At 42.9% G+C, this 21,269-nt stretch overlaps 1 protein-coding gene across 4 annotated transcripts in view; it reads left to right on the top strand.

The window, feature by feature from the left end:
• SLC66A2 (solute carrier family 66 member 2) overlaps positions 1-21,269 on the top strand; it is a 115,166-nt gene that overhangs the window by 78,116 nt on the left and 15,781 nt on the right. For 3 of the 4 annotated variants that reach the window (XM_084850062.1, XM_084850061.1, XM_084850063.1), the window contains one exon: positions 1,115-1,331. In XM_084850062.1, coding sequence (XP_084706188.1) covers positions 1,115-1,331 — 217 coding nt within the window. The remainder of the gene's footprint in view (positions 1-1,114; positions 1,332-21,269) is intronic. The other variant, XM_084850064.1, reaches the window with a different exon arrangement.

The raw sequence follows: 21,269 nt of genomic DNA, 5'->3' as shown, positions 1-21,269 counted from the left end.
GATACTCTGTTGCTTGATTATAGTCATGCCTAACCAGCATGGCTACTATTTCAGTTTTTGTTTCTTGTGTTGCCCATAAATGGATAGGTTTGGATGTTAACTTTGGCCTGGGGCCAAATTTGGCCCACCTGGGGTCACAGTCTGGCCCTCTGGGGTTCCCCAAATAATCATGCTCCATTCCAGGACTACTGGTCATTTGGTGGTTTTCCAGCTGTTCCCCATTCTAAAACTCTGCTCACTGGATGCTCTTGTTGGCAGGAGGATGAGGCTATTTTTTCAGATTTCCCCTTTACTCCCATAGTTATCCAAAATCTGCTTTGAATGGTTGGGAGACCCTCCAGAACAACTTGGAAGATAGCACTGGGGACTGCAGGGGGAAGTGGAAATCTGCAAACATTGCCTTCCCTCTACTGGAATGGAGTGCCTTTTGAGAACAGAAGGGGCAACTCAGGATCCAAGGTTGCCTTCTTTGGTTGTTCTGAGTTACTTTTTTTGGAAGCATGTTAAAGAGGCTGTTCAGACATAATATGAAGCTGTGTTTTAGCATTATGTGAATCCTCCCTCCCTTCATATACAGTGTTGGAAGCTTCTAATGGTGGTTACAGGCTGTTGCATCTGAACCCAGCAAACCATATATTTTGAGCAAACAATGGCTTATGCAAAGCATATACTTTGCCAGGTTTGGATGCAGTGTCAAAGCCTGGTTTGTCACTAGCTGTGCTTGAAAATTTCTTATCATGGTACATACAAGGAGGAAAGGATGTGTGAGGCTTCCAGCTGCTCATGTATGTGACACAAAACAGTGGTTTAGTATTATGTCTCAACAAATTTCAGTATCATGGATACTCTTGCCCTGCAATATACCATGAATGTATTTTCAATTTTAACTGTCACCATATGCTTGATTTCCTCCACCATCACCACCCTCTCTTGCTACTGCTCTCACTAATGATTGTTGCTAATCAAAGTGTAATTATGTATATTGTGGTAGTTTCTTTACATTATCCAAGTAATCTAATACTACTTTTTCTCTCTCTTTTAAGTGAAAGTGGTATTAACTAAATTGGTAAAGCTGTAAATCTTGGGTTTTTTACTTATAAACATTGTCTTTCAGATTTTGACTTGAACTATTTCTGGCACTGGAACAAGTTTACAGATTATGTGCAATGTGTTCTGGCTTTCACTGGAGTAACAGGATACATCACCTACCTTTCTCTTGACTCAGTTATCTTTGTTGAAACACTGGGCTTCCTTGCTGTATTCACCGAAGCCATGCTGGGTATCCCGCAGCTCTACCGTAACTACCAGAATAGGTCAACTGAAGGAATGAGGTAAGATATTATATGCATGTATCTTAAACATTTCAGTTACATTTCTGATTCTGTTCACATATTTAATTGTTTCTCCTTGCTTCAGTAATAGCCCCAGAACTACTTTGATTAAAATACGGAAGTTCTGGCACAGCTCCATTATTTTGGGGGGATTAGTGGAAGAGGATTGTTTCCAGAGTAGGAATTGTAAAGTTGCTGTTAAATTTAGGTAAACTGAGGAAAATCCAGGAAAATATCATATGGGAACAGGGTGTGTGTGTGTGTGTGTGTGTGTGTGTAAGAGAGAGAGTATAAATTTTAAAGACTTTGCAAAGTAAGGAAATATGGTATATATTGTTTCAGTGGAATTTTGCAATGTGCGAGGGGTCCTGAAAATTTCAGCTCTTCTCTTTTCTTCTTTAAAAATAACAAAGTTCTAGCAATTATGATTTTGAAGATAGGCTTGAAAGTGTGTGGGCAATGCCTGGTAAAATTTCAGAACCACAAGTGGGGAGTGGGGCTTTCAGTGTCCTGCATTGGAAGCTCATTGCTTATCCTCATGGCAGCATAAACAAAATAGATGCTATATATACATACATGCTTAATGTATATATTTTGCATAATTAAATGGTCTCTGCAAAGTTTTTTTTTTTAAAAGAACTTTTTAAAGTGTAGGGCATATACTAGGGATGCAGAACCTCAGGCCTGGGGCCAAATTTGGCCCACCTGAGGTCCCAACCTGGCCCTCCGGGGTTCCCCAAATAACCATGCTCCATTCCAGGACTACTGGTCATTTGGTGGTTTTCCAGCTGTTCCCCATTCTAAAAGGTTGAAATGTGTCATGCCTCTGCTTGAGGAATCTTTTTCAGAGGAGGAGCTAGAGCTCCCAGAGACAAACTGTACCAAAGAGCAGCCGATGCCAGAAGATCAGGAGGAGCTGCTGGTCTATCCCCACAAGAGGAAGGGAGTTGTGCCTTTAAGACAGAGGCTGAGCAACTACCTAGTCCAAGAGTGTCGGCGTCTCAGGAGGCAGGCCAGTACAACCCCTGTGAGGAGTGCCCATTTGCAAAGGAAGGCTCCTCATGAGTAAAGGACTCCTTGTGAGGAGGGCCCTCTTCACAAGGACTTCTTCCAGAAACCTCTGATATACTGCTGCTGAGTCCTGGGCGGAGCTCTAGCTTTAAAACTCTCCGTTGATACCTGCTGCTTGCTGGAACACTAACTTATTTCATCTCCCAGTATTCTGAAACCTTTCTTCCTTGACCTTGTTTCTCCTTGGACTAACCACTGGTGCTGCTGACCCCTGGTTTCCTGATAAGACTTTGTTTCTTGGATCATGCTTGCACTGGACAGTTTGCCTGTACTTCTGCCTTCTGCCTGCCTTTTAACCTTAAAGAGGGATTTGCTCCATAGCCTGCCTCAGGACTGAACCAGCTACAGCAGGACAAAATGCCTCTCCTAAGGATTAGGTCCTGGCAGTAAAGCTTTTTGCTAAAATGTGCTGGCATTTTTGTTATTTTTGATCCTGCCTTTTTTGCATTTGGCCCCGTCCCTTTTGCCTTCAGCTGTGCGCACCACTGGAATGCTTCCCCCCCCACCAAGAGCGTCTCCAAAATGGAATTTCACCTTTAGACTGAAAGAGGTTCAACACCGTAGTATGTATAGAGGGTTAACCAGAATCATTTTCTTGTCATTGTGAGATGGGACATCGATCAAGTTGAACTATGAAGAATTTTTCAAGGTGAGGGTTCGCCATATAGTTTAATTATACATTATATGGAAGCCACTTGTGGGGACTGCTGAAAAGTCTTTTTCGATTTACTTGGTCACAGTGGATAGCAATTCAACTTGTCTCAGTTATGGCTTCTGTTGTTGATGTCATCAAAAACACTGACAAAGGCAGTCCTCCAAGAAGCATTGCACATCTGCCTGCACAAAATAATTCTCTCTCTAAATCCTGTGATCTGGCAAAGAAATCTGCACTAATATGACAACATTGCTCTGTCTCCCCCCCCTCCCCCGGCCTTGTGATCATCACTTTAGTTTTCTTGGCATAAGCCCATGAAACAGTGCTTCCGTGTAAGGAAAAGCATGCAAATCACATTCAGGCTATGGAGATTACACTTGTCTATTTTGTTGCATGTATGTGTGATGCATATATGCAAAGAAGTCACAATTGGTTACAGTGTTCTCCCATGTGTATGCAGTGCAAAATAGATGTATATCTGGTCATTATATGCTGTCTATGCTTTTTTCTACTAGTGTTTTCCATATAAGAAGTGTGTGATGCTTGAAACAGCCCCAAAGACTTTTTGACCAGACTTGACATGTGTGTGTGTGTGGGGGTGTCATGTGTGTGATGCTTGTTGTCATATGATATGAACTTGCGTTTGCTGTAAATGGAGCTACATTTATTTATAAGAAGTGTTTGTTTTAATGAAAATGTTCTCTCTCTTCTTAGGCTTCATTTGGGAATGTTTCTGCTACTCATTTAGATTTCTTTTTCAGTCAGAGAGAAACTTTTGAAGTGGTGTTTTGGGCTGCTCCCTCTCCTTTTCCCCAATAATGCCTAAGGCAGATTTTTAAAGGTTTGGTAGCCCCCTTAGTACTGCGTCTTAAGTGTTTGTTTTGCTTCTGTTCTTGTACCTGTAGTTTCTAGGAGAAGTGAAGATTTTTAATGTCATCTCTCAGTCATCTTGTTGCTAGATTTGGCTTAGGCTTTCATTTGCAATAATCTCTTTTAATTATGCCTTTGGCTATCTCGGTACTTTGTAATCTTATGGTTTCTCTTTCTTAACAACACCGCTGGGACCTGAATAACACCCTTTAAGTTTTCCATATGCATTATTAAATAAAAGCAAAGTAGAACTCTCTGCCAACTTGTTTCCTTATGCAGCATCACAGCATAGGGATACAGAATTAATATTTTAAAATGCATGTCTTTTAGAAGAAAAAGTTTCTTATCTGTATAAATCATGTCAGTTGGAGAACATTGTAATAAAACAACTGGCCTGAGAAAATATAGCAATTAAAATGTATTTATTCAAAATGGATCCAGGCCACCAGGGTTCTGGGAGGAGTTTTCCTGAATAAGACCCATGGATTCCACCAATTACTTCAAAATCTCTTTGCTCTGAGGACCAAGTTTGTGTTGAGTACCATGTTATCTATGGACAACCGGTCCTTTGACTTTACCTTCATGAGCTCAGCATGAGCAGAAGGTCCTGGCTTGCCTGTAATGAACTGTGTTTTTTATATACTACTTATGATTAATTTATAGTTTGGGCCTCAGAACATATGACTGATTTACTACAGGCACATTCAGGCAGTCCCCAAAGTGGGGGTAGTGGGGGAGCAGGATGGCTAGGCCAGACTCAGTATGTCTTCCTGAAAAGAAGCAGGATGGCATCCCACCCCACTTCAAGCACTGAATCCAGGCATACAAAAACTTCTGCTCAGATTAAAAATTAAGCTCTATTAGAGTAAGAGTGCTTAAGTCAACATTTCGTCTACCTCCTCCCACCTATCCCTTGATGTTTCTTACCTTTTTTCCTTTGTCACTTGCTATTCACCTCCCGTTCTCCGTTAGGAAACACTTTTTATAGCCCAGTTTATAGAAAGTGCCCCTTCCAAGATGTCTCTCCCATATCTGAAACATCCCAATTTTACTGAATCTATTCACTTCCCATTTCTTATCTGAAAGGAATGTAGGCACCTTCACAGACTTTTCCCTGTCTAAATATAAATATTTGCTCTGTAAGAAACATATTTTGAAAAGGGGGAAGAGAGGCATCGACTCCAGAACAAGAGCCCCATGCACATGCCAGTCATATGAAGGGGATCCCAATCCTGTGGAAACCTGCATGCATAGAGGTCTATATGCCTCCCTTTTGCAGATGTCCATGCTCAATGTGTGGACATCAGGGGCTGGGTTGGGGAAGCTGTGTGATATTGAGGGCAGGGCCAGCAGTGTGACCCCTCTGCCTCCAACACATGGAACCCCCTTTGTGTGAGCAAAGGGGGGTTGGAACTGTGCATTAAAAGAAAGCCTACTATCATGCCCTTTTTTTTTAGCTTCTTGGGGGCAAACTACATGCTGCACAGAGATCCATGATTGGATCTCCCAATGTTTACTGAAAGAAATGTCCATTTCTTTTCCCACCTACTGGCAGCATAATTTTCATCCTGCCATGGCTTCATTTCAGGGAGATGGAGTGAGGAGCAAAAATAAAACTCCATATAGCAATTCGATCATGGATCTCCTGTGCAATATGTGGTTGGGTCCTCAGAGGAATCTGTGTGGATGTTGTTGCAGACAGACTATTGAAATAAAAGGATATTTGGTCTGATGCAGCAAAGACAGTTATTTTCTTAGGAGTAGGCCCATCCTGGACCCGGGGAATCTGCAAGCAGAAAGCATTCAGTAGCCAATGTGATACTTCAGTTAGAGTGTTGGACTACTTATCCACCTAACCTATCTTGCAGGGTTGTTGTGAGATAAAATGAGGAGGGGGGAACTGTGTATGCTGCCCTTGAGCACCTTGGAGAAATGATGGCATATAGATAAAATGAATTTTAAGAATAAATAGCATGACTTTAAAGAGAGAAAAAGGCTATATTTCTGAAAGCCAGTTGGTAGATAAAAGGTGTAATGAAACTTTTTAAAAAATTATGCTTAATTGTTTTCTCAACTTCAGAAGCCAGTTGTGCAACAGGATCCATTCCACCTAGACATTTTCTTTTGCATAGCTTGCCAAGGAGTTCCTGAAATTCATGAAAGAAACAGAAAGAGAAATAAACCAAAAAGCAAAAGTGTGTGAAACGTATGATGAATAGTAACTGGCCCAGCTACTGGTGCCTATGGTGTAGGTCTGTGAAGCTTGCCAAGACAACTCAAATTGAGTATCTTCTAATAATTTAATACATTTTCTGAATATATGCTAAGCAAAACCTGCATTACTACAAGCTGATTTTTGTTCTTGATCTGCATTGCAGTTGAATTGGAACTGTGTTTGGATGTAGAATATGTTGCGGAATAGACAATTTAGGCAGTGAAGTTATAATTCTATTAATGATCATTCTAATCTTGACTACAATGTACTAGATCTCCCAAAATAGCACATTAGCAACATCTATCAAAGAAAGAATTACTTAATTTCTATTCAGTTCAGGACTCCAGTAAGTCACCAGTCTTTCCTTATTATAAATGAGTATTTTAATAGAAGCAAATTGTTTTATAAAGAAGAATTCGATTTATGATTAATGATTACGCTGTGTTTAATTTCTTCTACTTCATCTGTTTAAAACAGCCTGGAAATAAATGCATTGTTTCAGAGTTCTGGGATGTTAACCTACTACGGGAATATGACATCTGAAAAAAGGAATGAAGATTATAATACCATATAACCCCAAGCCAACTGACCACGTCCAAAATGTCCATTTCCCACCAAGTCATCCTCATCTCTAAATCCCCTTTCATTGCTACCTATACTTCCTCCATAATCATCATAACTTCATCTGGTGCGTCAGTCACTACTATATACTCTGGCATCACTTTCCTTTTTTCTCTACTGTCTCCACTACCAAGCCCAGCCCATCCATTGAAACCCTTCCATTGCCCAGTTCACCCTTCCCTCAAGTTCACTGCCAACCCATCAAGCTGGGTGCAGCAAGTGCTGTGATCACAGCACCTAAAGAGGGATATTGTAGAGTTGGAAAAAGTGCAGAAAAAGATAAGTAGAATGACAAAGAGGCTGGAGCAATTCCCTTATGAGAAAAAGTTACAATGCCTAGGAGTGTTTAGCTTTAAAAAAAAAAGGTGAGTAACCGGAGACATAATAGAAGTGTACAAAATTATGCATGGATAATTTTAAAGTGGATAGGGAGACAAAGTGGATAGGAAGACATTTTTCTCCTGAATAGTACTAGAACCCAAGGGCATCCTATGAAGTTAATTTGTGGGAGATTCAGGAGAGATAAAGGGAAGTACTTCTTCACACAGTGCAGAATTAAACTATGGAATTGACTACCAAAAGAAGTAGTGATGGCCACCAATTTGGATGGCTTTAAAAGGGGGATTAGACAAATTCATGGAGGATAAGGTCATCTATAACTACTAGTCATGATGGCTAAATGCTACCTCCAGTATTAGAGGCAGTATGCATATGTACGCCAGTTGCGTGGGAACATTTACAGGGTGGGGCTATTGCACTCATGTCCAACTTGTGAGTTTCCCACAGGTGGCTGGTTGGCCACTGTGTGAACAGAATGCCAGACTAGATGGACCTTTGGTCTGATCCAGCATGGCTCTTATGTTCTTAACTTCCACGAATCCGACATTTAACCTCCATCATCAACATGTCCTCCTTCTAGCATTCCCCCTCCACTGCCTCTTTATCTGCCATCTTGACTTGAATACATTCATCAGCATCTCCACAGCCACTGCTCCTTTCCTCCTCCACTGGCTCCTTCACTACAGTAGTGCCATGTATGTGAACAGAAAGGGCATATTTAAACCACTCTCAGCACACAAACTTTTACTGCTTTGTTGAAGTGCATAGGGAAACATTTGGAATAAGAGCATGGATTTCTACATGTTTTGAGATTCTCAAGGGGAAGCATCAATCAGATGGGCATCAAAATGCAACACCTCTTCAAGTGATGGCTCTTCAGGCAATGGCTAGTTGGTGGAGGGGCTTAGGGCCTGGCAGCTGAATGGGAAATACTGTACATATCAGGACTCTGGGACAGGGCTTAGTTCAGTGGGTTAATTTGACCCTGATGTATCCACACCACATAAACATGAGTCTACTGAGGGAAGACAGGATCTTTGATACTCCATATGCTACCAGTTAAGGTATAAGATTTATTCTTGGTTACTGCACTTGTACAGGGAGAGAAATAGTATTGGTAACAAGCAGTTTCTAAGTCCAAAAATACCTCTGCATTTAGAAACTGCTTGTGGGGAGACACTTATTTTGTGCGTGTCTTGCAATTTTAACGTATTTTCCAAAGTTATTTGAGTATTTTTGTGTATGTAAAGTCTGTTATGATACTCCTGAGATTGCTTCTGATTTACATCATGGATGACTTTAACATAGATATTTGTCCCACAAATGCTTTGACTGTTTTTTTTTTTTTAAGCAACAGATAAGGTTTGAGCTCTACAAGGAGTAATGCAAAGTGAGGGACTTTCATTTTTTTAATCACTTCATGCATGTTTGTTTAAAGAAGAACTGCACACACAAAAGAGCCCGCTTAATCACTAAATGCCATATTGGTGCTGATGAATGGGCTGCAGTTATGAATGAGGTTCACTGACAGAAGCGGATGAGTCATGAATAAGAAAGGTTTTAATATTTTTTGGCAGCATGCACAGGAAAATCCGATAGCTGAAATTGTCTACTTTTTTTCTTTGTCATTTTTTAAAATCTGGTTTTGTTACATCAGCCTGGAAATGGAGGAAATGTGAACAATTTCAGAGTTATACAATAGTTTCCTTCAAGCGGCTGTTGTACAGTTTCTGTTCAAAGGGGAGGTGAATGCAACACGCTTATACCAGGGGGACTTTTTTTTTTTTTTGCAATGGCACTTCTGGGAGGAGCTGGGCACTACTTGTTAGCAAGAAATGGGGCTGTAGCTCAGTGGTAGAGCACCTGCTTTGCATGCAGAAGGCCCCAGGTTCAACCCCAGGCATTTCCAGTTAAAAGGAGTAACAGGATTAGCAGCTTATGGGAAAGATGGTTTACCTGAGACCTTGAGAGCCACTGCCAGTTAGGTTAGACAATACTGGGCTAGATGGGCCAATAGTCTGACTCATTATAAAGCAAATGCCCTGTTAATCTGTTCCAGCAAAAACAAAGTTTCGTGGCACCTTAATGACTAGCACATTTTATTATGACACAACCTTTTGTAGACTACAGGCCACTTCATCAAAGGCATGGAGTGTCATCCTCAGTTGTCAGGTATATATACTCACATGTGTATAAAGGAAAACAAAATGCAAAGATTGGAGTTGAATGGCAGTGGAATGCAAAAAGTCTGACACTTCAGTTAGAGCTTAAATGTATGCAACAGGACCCTTAGTAGCAGTAATTGGTGATAACACAATAAGTGTTACTGAGTAAATTAACATGTAGTGGGACAGGAAGCCATTCTCTGTTTAGACCCAAATGAACAGAGTTGAACTTGTTGATAAGTTGCAGTTCAGCAGTTTCATGCTAGAGATCCCCCTTGAATATCCTTTGTTCCAGGCTAGCCACCTTAAGATCAGTAACAAGAGTGATGTGGTAAGTTGAAATGTTCTGCCAGTTTCTATGTATTGCCATTTCTGATGTCAGATGTGTTTATTCTGGCCTGTTTGCCCTGTGTAGGACATTTCTGGCAGATGATGGTGTAGAATGATGAGCAGATGAATGAACTGTTGTTTTTGTGACTAACATGATTAGGTCCTGTAACAGTGTTGCAACAGTAGAGTTAGCACCTGGGTTTGTTGCAGGGTTGGTTCTTGTGTCTGAGTCTCTGTTAAGTGGCTTGTTGTTGCTGTTGAATAGCTGGTTTAAGATGGCAGGGGAGGGGGGCTTTCTGTAAGCAAAAACAGGCCTACCACCCAAGGCCTCTGAGAGGGAAGTATTTGTCCTGTGCCGAACCCTGCCCCCTACTTTCATAACATTCTTCCCTCCCTGCAAAGGATACATTGTTTTTTCTGTTTCTTTCACAGGGAGGGGGAGAAATCTGTTATAACTTCTCATTGGGCAGTGGGGAAGGGTTCCACATACCTCTTAACTGTAGGAGGTGCCAGCTGGGTCTTCTTTCTGTATTTTTTATTTTTAAAAAGCCCTGTGTGCTATCGCAGTGCTGTGAGACTCCTGGCAGAGAGGCTTCTATCCGGCAAAGCTTCCTGGAATGTCCAGGAGACCACTTGACATCGCACAGCCTCTTGAGCATTCAAGAGCTTCTGCCTGGCTCTAGCCTCTAGCCAAAGAGCCCCATGCTGCCATGAGTAAGATGAGGACTTTTGGAGCTTACCTTAAAGCTTGAAAAGTCCCCATAGTACTTGGGGCTTTTAAAAAGTAAAACAAAAACCAGAAAGACCCATTGACCATTAAATGGAACCCTGCCCCTCTCAACTTCTTTTGCTGGCATATTCATTTCAACCCACACAAATTGCCAAAAATGACAGGCTCAAAATTTTTGGCAGAGCTTTAGGAAGTACCATTGTCCAGGGTTGGCTGAAGATCCTTAATGGTACTTTGGAGTTGTTTTAGCTGGGAGCTATAGGTGATAACAAGCGTTGCTCTGTTACTGTCTCTTCTGGGTCTGTCCTATAGGTGATTATTCCTGGGCCCCACCAGCCAGTTTGGCCTCACTGATCTGCACAGACCTTTCCCCATATAGAAAAAGGTGAAGAAGAAAACTTCTTAAAACTTCTCTGGGAATGAAGGTAGAGGGTGTTGCTCATCACCAGTGATGTTCTGGGTGTTCCAGTAGATGCTTATGATAGCAGTACACATACCTGTTGCAGCAGTGCTAATTACGATGGGCTGAACTATTTTCACCTTCTCTCAGATGCTGTTTGAAGCACAACTAAAACTGGCAAAACTGGTTTGTCTAGAGACCATGGTGAGGACCCCAAAATGTAGCTACTTTATCATGGCAATGTTAGCTCAAGTATACTGAAAACTCTTTTAAAAGGTATCAACTGTGTACAGTATTTATTTATGTCTAACTGAACTGCTCCAGTGTACCCCTGGCTGAGGAGTATTATCACTTCATTGTGCTGAAAATGTCTGTCGCAGATGTCATTTGGATCCTTCTTCCATTGCAATAGCCAATTAAGCAAATAGTAATTCAAGAGGATTTAGCTTTCGTCATTTCACTCTGTGAAACCGTATTCATAGAATTTTTTAACTTGCAAAATTGCAGCATTTGTCATATAATTTGCTGTAATTTTTATTTGTATATAAAGGTCAATGGTATTACCCCAGGTTTGGACATACGCATGTGCACATGTATATCCTTCTTTAGATTGTAAACACCTTGGGGCAAGGATCTGTTTTCTTGCTTATACTGTTAATTGTCTTTTACGTCAATGGGCTCTATAAGTAATAATACACACACGCTCTAACAAATGTCTGTCAATTTTGGGGGGAGAGGGAGTAAGGAGGCAGGGAGAGAGAGAGAGAGAGAGAGAGAGTTCCCCCCATGTCTGCTACCACTGCTCCGTTTCCCTTTTCAAACTCACCTCAAAGCCAGCTCTGCAGATCTGTCCCTGCTCATGCTTTGCTCCCACTAGGTGTCACTCTGGGCAGTGTGGGAGGAGAAAGAACAGGCTAGCAGGTATTTATTTTTTATATCCTGCCTTTCAGTCAAATTATTCTCAAGGGAACAGGTAACATACAAAAAATCCCAACACCCCCCCTTCCTTTCTCTCTCTCTCTCTCTCTCTCTCTCTCTCTCCCTCTCTCTCTCTCTCTCTCACACACACACACACACACACACAGAGAGACAGCCAGCCAGGCTAGTTTCCCTCGCCATGATGTTCTTCCTGGGAGATGGGGTGCAGCCTTCCTGTGGCCTTTGGACTCCTGGCTGGTGCCCAAGTGCACCTCCCAGCAGCTCTGTACTCCTAAGTTATGGGCTTGGTTTTCCACCCTCCCCTTGACTGCCTTGACTTGGAGCACTGCCATACGAAGAGCTGCTGGAAAGGTAGCAAGTTGCTGTGTGCATGCGTGCGTGCGCCCGTGTCATTAAACAGTAATATGGCTCCAAGGGGCAGTTCCCTGTCATTGCATCTCCCTGTGCAGGAAGACAACACCAAGACCAGGGAGGTGGTGCTGCTGCTCCTTGGATGAAGAAAGGAAGGTGTGCTTTCATTTGCTGATCTTTTGGCTCTTAGTCAAGCAGCAGACTCTCAGGGAACTGGCTCCTTAGAGTTCCTTCACCCCGTCAAGAGTAGCAACCCCAAGAAGCTATTGTTCTTCTTCATGATCTCTGTGACTTACACATATGGGTTATGCATCTGTGCAGAACAGTCATTCAGAACATTCTAGACCTGAACAGAGTAGAGTTGGGAGAGAAGCCCACCTCCTCTGCGCACACTTCGGGCATGGCTCCCACCTGCCTCTTAGTTCCTTTTTGTCTGCTGCAGTGACTGGCAGCATTTGGAACATTCTCCACCTCATGGCTTTTCATACAAAATTTATCTCAGTCCCCTTCTGGGACACTGAGCAGAGTTCTTTCTTTTCTTTTTCTTCCTGCTCCTTTCCTATCTCCATTTTCCCCTCTTTCTTTCACCCCTCAGAGGTGCATGGCCTCCAAGCTTTGCTTCAAAAAGTGTACTGTGGTAGAAAGATACCACTGTGGTGGGAAGATACCACTAACTGGCAGACACTCTTACTGTCTCCTTTGCCTTGGGGAGGCTTATAAAGTGGATTCATGCACCCATTGCCAGGCCTTTGCTAAACAGGCCAGAAGAAACAGAATAGCACGCCTCCATGCCCTTCTGTGGGAACAAGCCCTACTGGCTGTTGCACACTGCTTCCATTTGGAAGAAGCCGACACTGGCCCTCTCGCAGCTTCCCTACCCATGGAAAGTGCTGCAGGGCAATCATACCTGGTATCAGGAGTACCTGCTCTTTCTCTGGCATCGGCTTTGGCCTTGTCTTCTCAGTGCTGAAGCTACTCAGCTCGAAACTGAGCCCTCAATATTTATTTATTTATTTATTATTAAATTTATTAATCGCCCATCTGGCTGGTCACCCAGCCACTCTGGGCGATGTACAACATACAATAAAAACAGTTTAAAACAATAAAATTCTACAATAAAAACATTTTCTAAAATACCCTAACCCACCCCAAATGCCTGCCTGAACAACAACGTTTTTAATGCACGATGGAAGCTCATTAAAGAGGGGGCATGACGGAGTTCCCTAGGGAGGGAGTTCCATAGAGTGGGGGCCACCACAGAAAAGGCCCTCTCCCTCGTCCCCACCAGTCTAGCTGTCCTGGCTGATGGGACAGAGAGAAGGCCATCCGAGGCTGATCTTGTTAAGCGGCCTGTCTGGTGCTGCTGGAGGCGCTCCTTAAGACTTAAGACTCAGTACAGGAGATCAAGACTGAAAAGGTCAAACTGGTCAAGTTCCAAAATAAATGTCCAGCCAATCCCCAGCACTGGGTTCGAAGAATAAAAAGAAAAAGACCGCTCATAGGATCGAATCAGGTGACAAGCCAACAGCTACACCCACATTGAAGCAATCACGCTTGTTAACGACAGTTACACAACCTACTCATCTCTGGTCCCCAACCCCAGTTCCAGAGAAAATGGAACTCCCCTGGTATCACAACTCACCAGATGATATTCAGTGCATAGGGTCAATATCAGAAGGTGATTCCAGGGAACACTTTTTCCCAGAACCCTACAAGCCTTCTCCTCAGGACCGTTCTCCATGTAGAGTTAGATACCCTAGATCAGGGATCCTCAACCTTTTTAGATCTGTGGGCAACACCACAAAATGGCTTCCACGAAGGATGTGGCTAGTCATGTAATGGCGGTTGTGGGGGCCCGGCTAGTCAAAAATGAGCTAAAGTGATGTTGGGGAGAGAAAACAGACCATTCAGGTGAAACAGACTAAATCCAAGTGAAAAGTGTTTCTTGCAGCTCACAGAGAGAAGTCCCAAACATTTTGTTTATTTATTGCATTTATATCCCGCCTTTTTTCCTCCAAGGAACTCAAGGTACATAATCCTCCTCCTCCTCCATTTTATCCTCACAACAACAGCCCTATGAGGTAGGTTGGGCTGAGAGTCTGTGATGGGCCAAAGTCACGTAGTGAGCTTCCATGGCTGAGTGGGGACTAGAACCCAGATCTCCCGATTCCCAGTCCAGCACTCTAGTCACAACACCACACTGGCTTCATGTTTCTGCCTGTAACATGAAGGGTTACAGGCAGTAAACGATGGATGATAAAAGATGGACATTAAAGACAATGTTCCCAGCTAAGGCTCCCAGCCTGGGCATCAGTTTAAAAGCAAGAGTGGGGCAGCAACGCCTCCTAATTGACAGGGGATCTTCACCCATAAATGAAACCTATGCCAAACAGGTCATTTCTATTCTCTTGAGCTGACATCTCAACTTGTGACACCTCTAAAGACCCCCATTCCTTCTAGTGTCTCATGGGGAGGCTGTTAGCACTCTTAACTATTGGCATGACATTCATTGTTAACCACTAGGAGCTAGACAGGGGAGACTGCCCCCCTGCTTTCCTCTGAGAAAACTGAGCGATAAACTCACATTTATTCTGACATTCCACAGGCTGATTAGGCCCAAACCAGCCCCACTTCCTCTTGCCATTACATGCATAGCTAGGCATAGCCAGACTCTTAGGCCCTGGGCTTCTCACTACTGAACTAGGCTCCAAACCCTTCCGGACCACTTCTGATCAGATTCTGACTGTAAACTATAGAGCTCGTTGCTGCACTGGGGCTGGACCCCAACAGGTATTTCAGAGGGTTCAACCGGACTTAGCCCCCTGGTCACTATTCCCATGCTCTTGCACAATCATTAAGGAAGCATGGTTGAAACCTTCCACTGTACCCCCTACATCTAGAAAGATAGACATCTGTACAGGATTCAGGAAGAAGACTGCTCTTTCCTCTTTAAACACCCCATGCTGAACTCTGTAATAGTGGAGGCATCCTAATCCAAGTCCAAGCAAACCCCCCACTCTGCTCCTGTTGTCATAGAGGGGAGAAAATTAGACTCAAGTGAAGCATAGGATCTACTCTATAGTGGCTCTAGCCCTACGAGTAGCCAGTTACAAGGCCTGCATGGCAGCCTACCAACTGTTTCTCTGGGGAAAAGTGGCAACCTTCTTCAATTGCCTTCCGGAGGACATACAAAACCTGGCCAGACCCCATCTTCCTCATCAACCAGGCCTCCTTACAATGAACGGGGGGAAGATCAGACACCCCAACCTCGAAAACTTACACCTCACAGCCTAGAGGGTTGGTGACTTAAGCTGTTCTCCCAAGAGGTGTTAGAGGTGATAACTGCCTCCCGCAATCCCTCCATTTAGGCCTCGTACACCGCAAAGTGGAGGGTATTTTTGGTTTCTCTTGCATCTATGGGTCAAAATCCAGAGTCCTGCAGTCTTCCTCAAGTATTTGACTTCCTCCTTTCTCTTAAGAACAAAGGCCTTGTGCACTCATCATTTTTACTTCCCTTAGCAGTACTATCAGTTAATCATCGCAAGATCAAGGGTCACTCCCTGTACTCACACCCTGACGTCAAATGTTTCTTTCAAGGACTCTCCAGTATTTATTCACCAGTCCCCCCACCTGTTCCAGGATGGAGCCTATCGGTGCACCTGGCACAACTAATGGCAAAGCCCTTTGAGCCAATGGCTAAGGCTGACCTAAAGCTCTTCACTTTGAACACGGCATTCTGTGTTGCCATTAATTCGGCATGCAGAGCAAGCAAACTGTGTGCTCCTTGACATGATCAGCCATTCCTGATATTCCACAGAAATAAGGTAGTTCTGTGCCCAGGACTGTTCTTTCCTTCCTGAAGTAGTTTCACAGTTCCATCCAGTTCCATCTGGTTCAGGATATTGTGCTACCAACTTTTCTTCACCAACCTATCTCCCCATTGGAAGTCAAGCTTCACTCCTTAGATGGGCCGTCTTGTTCTATTTAAAACAAAATCCTTTCAAAAAATCCCTCCTTCTGTTTGTCTGTCACTCTGGCCCAAAAAAGAGCACCCTGTGTCACCACAGCACTTTGTCAAGTGGTTAGTGTCAACTATACTTCTCACCTACCAACTTGCACGTCCTCCTGCCCCCATCCAAGTATGTGGCCATTTGACTAGGACCATAGCATCTTCTGCTGTTTACCTCAGGGGCAATCTGCTTCCTTAGCTATGCAGCACTGCATAGAGGGCTCAACCCTCTATCTTCATCACACACTGCCGCCTAGACATCAGGTCTCATGCAGATGTAGCCTTTGGCAGGGCAGTTCTTTCAACAGTTTTAGTGTGATGTCTCCCTCCTCTGGTAAGTCTCTTGCTTTTCAGTCACCCATAGGTGTGAGTTGCAGAGACTACAAAGGAGGACAGATTGCTGACCTGTAAGTGTGGTTCTTTGAGTGGCCATCTGTGAACTCACACAACCCACCCTTCTCCCTGCTTCAATGCCTTGTCCTCTTTTATTCCTCCACTGCGGCGGACTCAGAACTGAGAGGCAGGCGGAGCTGTGCCTGGAACATGTGCAGAGGAAGTGAGCGGGACTCCCCCCTAAACTCTGAATGACTGTTCTGTGCAGGTGCATAACCCATATGTGTGAGTTCACAGATGACCACTTGAAGAACCACAGTTACAGGTAAGCAAAGTGGTACTGTTGTTCCTCTGTCCTTTAATCATATTGAACATTTTGGTGTGTGCATGCATCTTCTCCCAGGCATTTGGCAGCATATAAGTTTTAATTGATCCTGGAATGGCATATAGTTATGGTTGTCTGCTTTGAGATTGCTTGTTGAAGTTGTTTTAGATATATGTTCTTGTATATTGTTCTGTTCGTGTGTTTTTTATGGAATTGGCTTTTAAAATCTGTATATGTATTTTTAAATGTTTTAATCTTTGTAAACCACCCAGAGAGCTTTGGCTATTGGGTGGTATAGAAATGTAATAAATAAATAAATAAATAAATAAATAAATAAACTTACTAAACAAACTACTTACAGCCTATCACCACATTGGTAACATTGAACAGAATTTAGAGTTACAAAGAGCTCTTCGGAAGCAGTGCATTGTGTGAAGCTCCTGTGTCTGGTGATGGCCATGGGTGAAGACAGAGACAGTGAAGGAGAACTGCATTAGTTGAGTGTCATATGTCCCTGACATTTGGTGTAGCAAGAGCTTTCTCTTGCTGAAGGGTGTGATTAAGGCATGAAAATTAACTAAGGATATTTTCACTGGCTCTTATGTGGAACTATTGTATTTTAAGCCAATTCATTCAGGCTACAGGGAGTATTAAAGTTACACTGGGAGAGCTTTAATATATATTCATATTTATGAGAGAGAGAGAGAGAGAGACTGACTGCCATGGTAACTGCTGTAATTGAAAACCTCCTAATACTTAAATACCATGGACAGACCAGTGAACTAGTATACTAAGACAAAGATATTAATCATTGACATGATCTCAGCTAAATTGAATGAAGAGTTTAAATATTTTATTACTACTATAAATTCATTTTCTTGAGGGGATTGCAGGAAGAAGGATTAAATAAATTTATATTAATAATAGTGGGTTATTTTATGACCTTCCGCCTATAAGAATTATTTCCCAAAGCAATAATAAGCTCTCATTAAATTGCTTGTAGGATTCCAGAATATAAATAATTAGAACATTATTGTGCTTTTGGTTTTCTGTGAATAAAAAGTACACCAACTATGAATACTTGTTCATGAAACACATGTAGTCCGCGAGGCAGAAACTGTGCGGAACTTTAGATGCCTCTTGAAGATGTATCTATTTACTCAAGCATTTCCTGACTTGTAATTGCACTGCTCTGGTTTACTGTTCATGTAATGTGTTAATGTATTTATTATTTTATGGTGTTTTATATTGGCTTTTATATTGGCTTTTATTTATTTTTTAATGTAAACCGCTTAGAGATCTTAGGATATCAGGCAGTATACAAGTAGTTTCAATAAATAAAATAAATAAATGTGCACCATGGTCTAGATTATTGGGCAAAGTACTGACACTGGAAGAGCTTTCTCCAACCACAGAAGACGTAGGGTGGGTGAAGGACTGAGTCATGTGGCCTCAAAAGAGTGCTGCTTAAGGCCATGTGGCTCAGTTGGGAGCCAGCCCCATGACCTCCATGACTGAACCACTGATTGAACTGCATCATCTGAAAGGTTGACTGCACTCATAAAGGCCACTGACAGGTCGCCCTTTCTTCTCATCCATGTGGGAACAAATGATACTGCCAAGCGGAGCTACAAAGAAATCATGTCACACTTTGAAGCTTTGGGAAGGAAACTCAAGACCTTTGGGGCCCAGATAGTTTTCTCATCCATTCTTCCAGTAGTTAGAAGAGGGATAGAAAGGGAAAGGAAAATACTCCAGATGAATGACTGGCTATGAAGGTGGTGCCGGCGTGAGAGACTTGGATTCTGGGACCACGGGCTATACTTCCTGGAAGATGGGCTGTTGGCAAGGGATGGGTTGCACCTCACAAAGGCTGGGAAGAATGTGTTTGGACACAGCATGAAGAACTTCATCAGGAGGGCTTTAAACTGAATCCTACAGGGAAGGGAGATGTAAAGTTGGGTGTAACAATGGACGAAGACTCATGCACCGCAACGGAGAGAACAGCTCTAATAGCGCCCAATAATAGTATTCACAAACATGTAGGAAGAAAGCCAGACCATGAAGCACACAGTCTTCTATGTCTATATACTAATGCCCAGAGTATGGGAAACAAACAGAACGAACTTGAACTCTTAATACAGGAGGGAAATTATGGCTTGATAGGTATAACTGAGACTTGGTGGGATGACTCTCATGACTGGAATGCAGCAATTGAAGGATAGAACTTGTTCAGAAAGAACAGGAGGAACAGAAAGGGAGGTGGGGTTGCACTGTATGTGAAAAATACATACTGTATCTCTGCACAGAAATACAGGAGGATGAGCTTGGTAGCCCCATCGAGAGCATCTGGATCAAAATAAATGGAGCAAAGAATAAAAGGAACCTGGTGGTCAGAGTCTACTACTGGCCACCCAATCAAGGAGAAGACGAGGATGAAACTTTTGAAAAGCAAATAGCCGGTGTTTCAAGGAAGCATGATATAGTAGTAATGGGTGACTTCCATTTCCCTGATATTTGTTGGGAGACAAGTTCTGCAAAACATGGCCCCTCCAGGAAATTCCTGACTTGTGTGGTGGATAACTTCCTCCTACAGAAAATAGAGGAAGGAACTAGGGGATTGGCTATCCTTGTCTTGATGCTAACCAACAGAGATGACTTAGTGGATAAAGTAGCTGTTACAGGAACTCTGGGGGAAAGCGACCATGTTATAGTTGAGTTCTTGGTTCTAAAGGAAGCAAAAGCTGAGTGTAGTCAAACGCGTACCCAGGATTTTAGGAAAGCTGATTTTAATAAACTCAGAACAATGATCAGTAAGGTCCCTTGGCAAGCGACTCTAACGAGAAAAGGAGTCCAAGATGGGTGGGAGCTTTTAAAAAAGGAAATTCTCAAGGCACAATTACAAACAATTCCAACAAGAAGAAAAGGTGGAAGACAACAGAGGAAGCCAATGTGGCTTCACAAAAAGCTTAGAGATGACCTGAAAACAAAAAAGGACACACGTAGGAAGTGGAAGGAAGGCCAAGCAACAAAGGAAGAGTATAGGCAGGTAGCACAGAATTGCAGGGATGGCGTCAGGAAGGCTAAAGCTGAGAATGAGCTGAGGTTAGCAAGGGATGCTAAAAGCAACAAAAAGGCTTTCTTCAGCTACGTGCATAGTAAAAGACAGAGGAAAGAAACGGTGGTTCCGCTATTAAATAAGGATGGCAAAATGATAACAGATGACAAAGAAAAGGCAGAGGTGCTCAATTCCTACTTTGGCTCAGTCTTCTCCCAAAAGAGGGTGTATGACCCCCCTGGCAAAGGCGAAGTACAGGCTGAAGGAGCAGGATTGCAGCTTGAGATTGATAGGCATATGGTCAAAGAACACCTAATTACTTTGAATGAGTTCAAATCTCCAGGGCCAGATGAACTGCACCCTAGAGTAATAAAGGAACTCGCAGAAGAACTCTCAGAACCGCTGCCTATTCTCTTTGAGAAATCATGGAGGATGGGTGAAGTGCCAGATGACTGGAGGAGGGCTAATGTTGTCCCTATCTTCAAAAAGGGTACAAAGGAGGAACTTGAGAACTACAGACCAGTCAGCCTGACATCCATCCCTGGGAAAATTCTGGCGCAGATGATAAAGCAATCCATTTGTAAGCACCTTGAAAACAATGCAGTGATTACTCGAAGCCAACATGGATTTGTCAAGAACAAATCCTGCCAGACGAATCTGATCTCATTTTGTGATCAAGTCACCTCCCTTGTGGACTGTGGGAATGCTGTAGACATCATAAACCTCGACTTCAGCAAAGCTTTTGACAAAGTGCCCCATGATATCCTGATGAGCAAACTAGCTCAAAGTGGGCTAGATGAAACAACGATCCGGTGGATCCACAGTTGGCTACAGAATCGGACTCAAAGAGTGCTTATCAATGGGATCTTCTCCAACTGGGGAGAGGTAACGAGTGGGGTACCGCAGGGCTCAGTCCTGGGCCCAGTGCTCTTCAACATTTTTATTAATGACTTGGAGGAGGAGGTGCAGGGAATGCTGATTAAATTTGCAGATGACACAAAATTGGGTGGGATAGCTAATACTTTGGAAGACAGAAACAAAATTCAAAGTGATCTTGATAGACCGGAGCTCTGTTCAGAAAACAACAGAATTAAATTTAATAGGGATAAATGCCAAGTTCTGCACCTGGGAAAAGGAAACCAAATGCACAGTTACAAGATGGGGGATACGTAGCTCAACAACACTACAAGCAAGAAGGATCTTGGAATTGTTGTTGATCACAAGCTGAATATGAGCCAACAATGTGATGTGGCTGAAAAAAGGCAAATGCTCTTTTGGGCTGCATTAATAGAAGCATAGCTTCCAAATCCCGGGAAGTACTAGTTGCCCTCTACTCAGCACTGGTTAGGTCTCATCTGGAGTATGTGTCCAGTTCTGGGCACCACATTTTAAGAAGGATGCAGACAAACTGGAGAGGGTTCAGAGGAGGACAACAAAGATGATCAGGGGACTGGAAACAAAGCCCTATGAAGAGAGACGGAAAGAAGTGGGCATGTTTAGCCTTGAGAAGAGAAGACTGAGGGGAGA

The sequence above is a fragment of the Heloderma suspectum genome, chromosome 4 (assembly GCF_057233095.1).
Source record: "Heloderma suspectum isolate Gila_16-S chromosome 4, 16-S_ref, whole genome shotgun sequence".
Taxonomy (NCBI): domain Eukaryota; kingdom Metazoa; phylum Chordata; class Lepidosauria; order Squamata; family Helodermatidae; genus Heloderma; species Heloderma suspectum.
The sequence above is the reverse complement of the archived record's forward strand: the minus strand, read 5'-3'. Positions and strand labels throughout refer to the sequence as shown.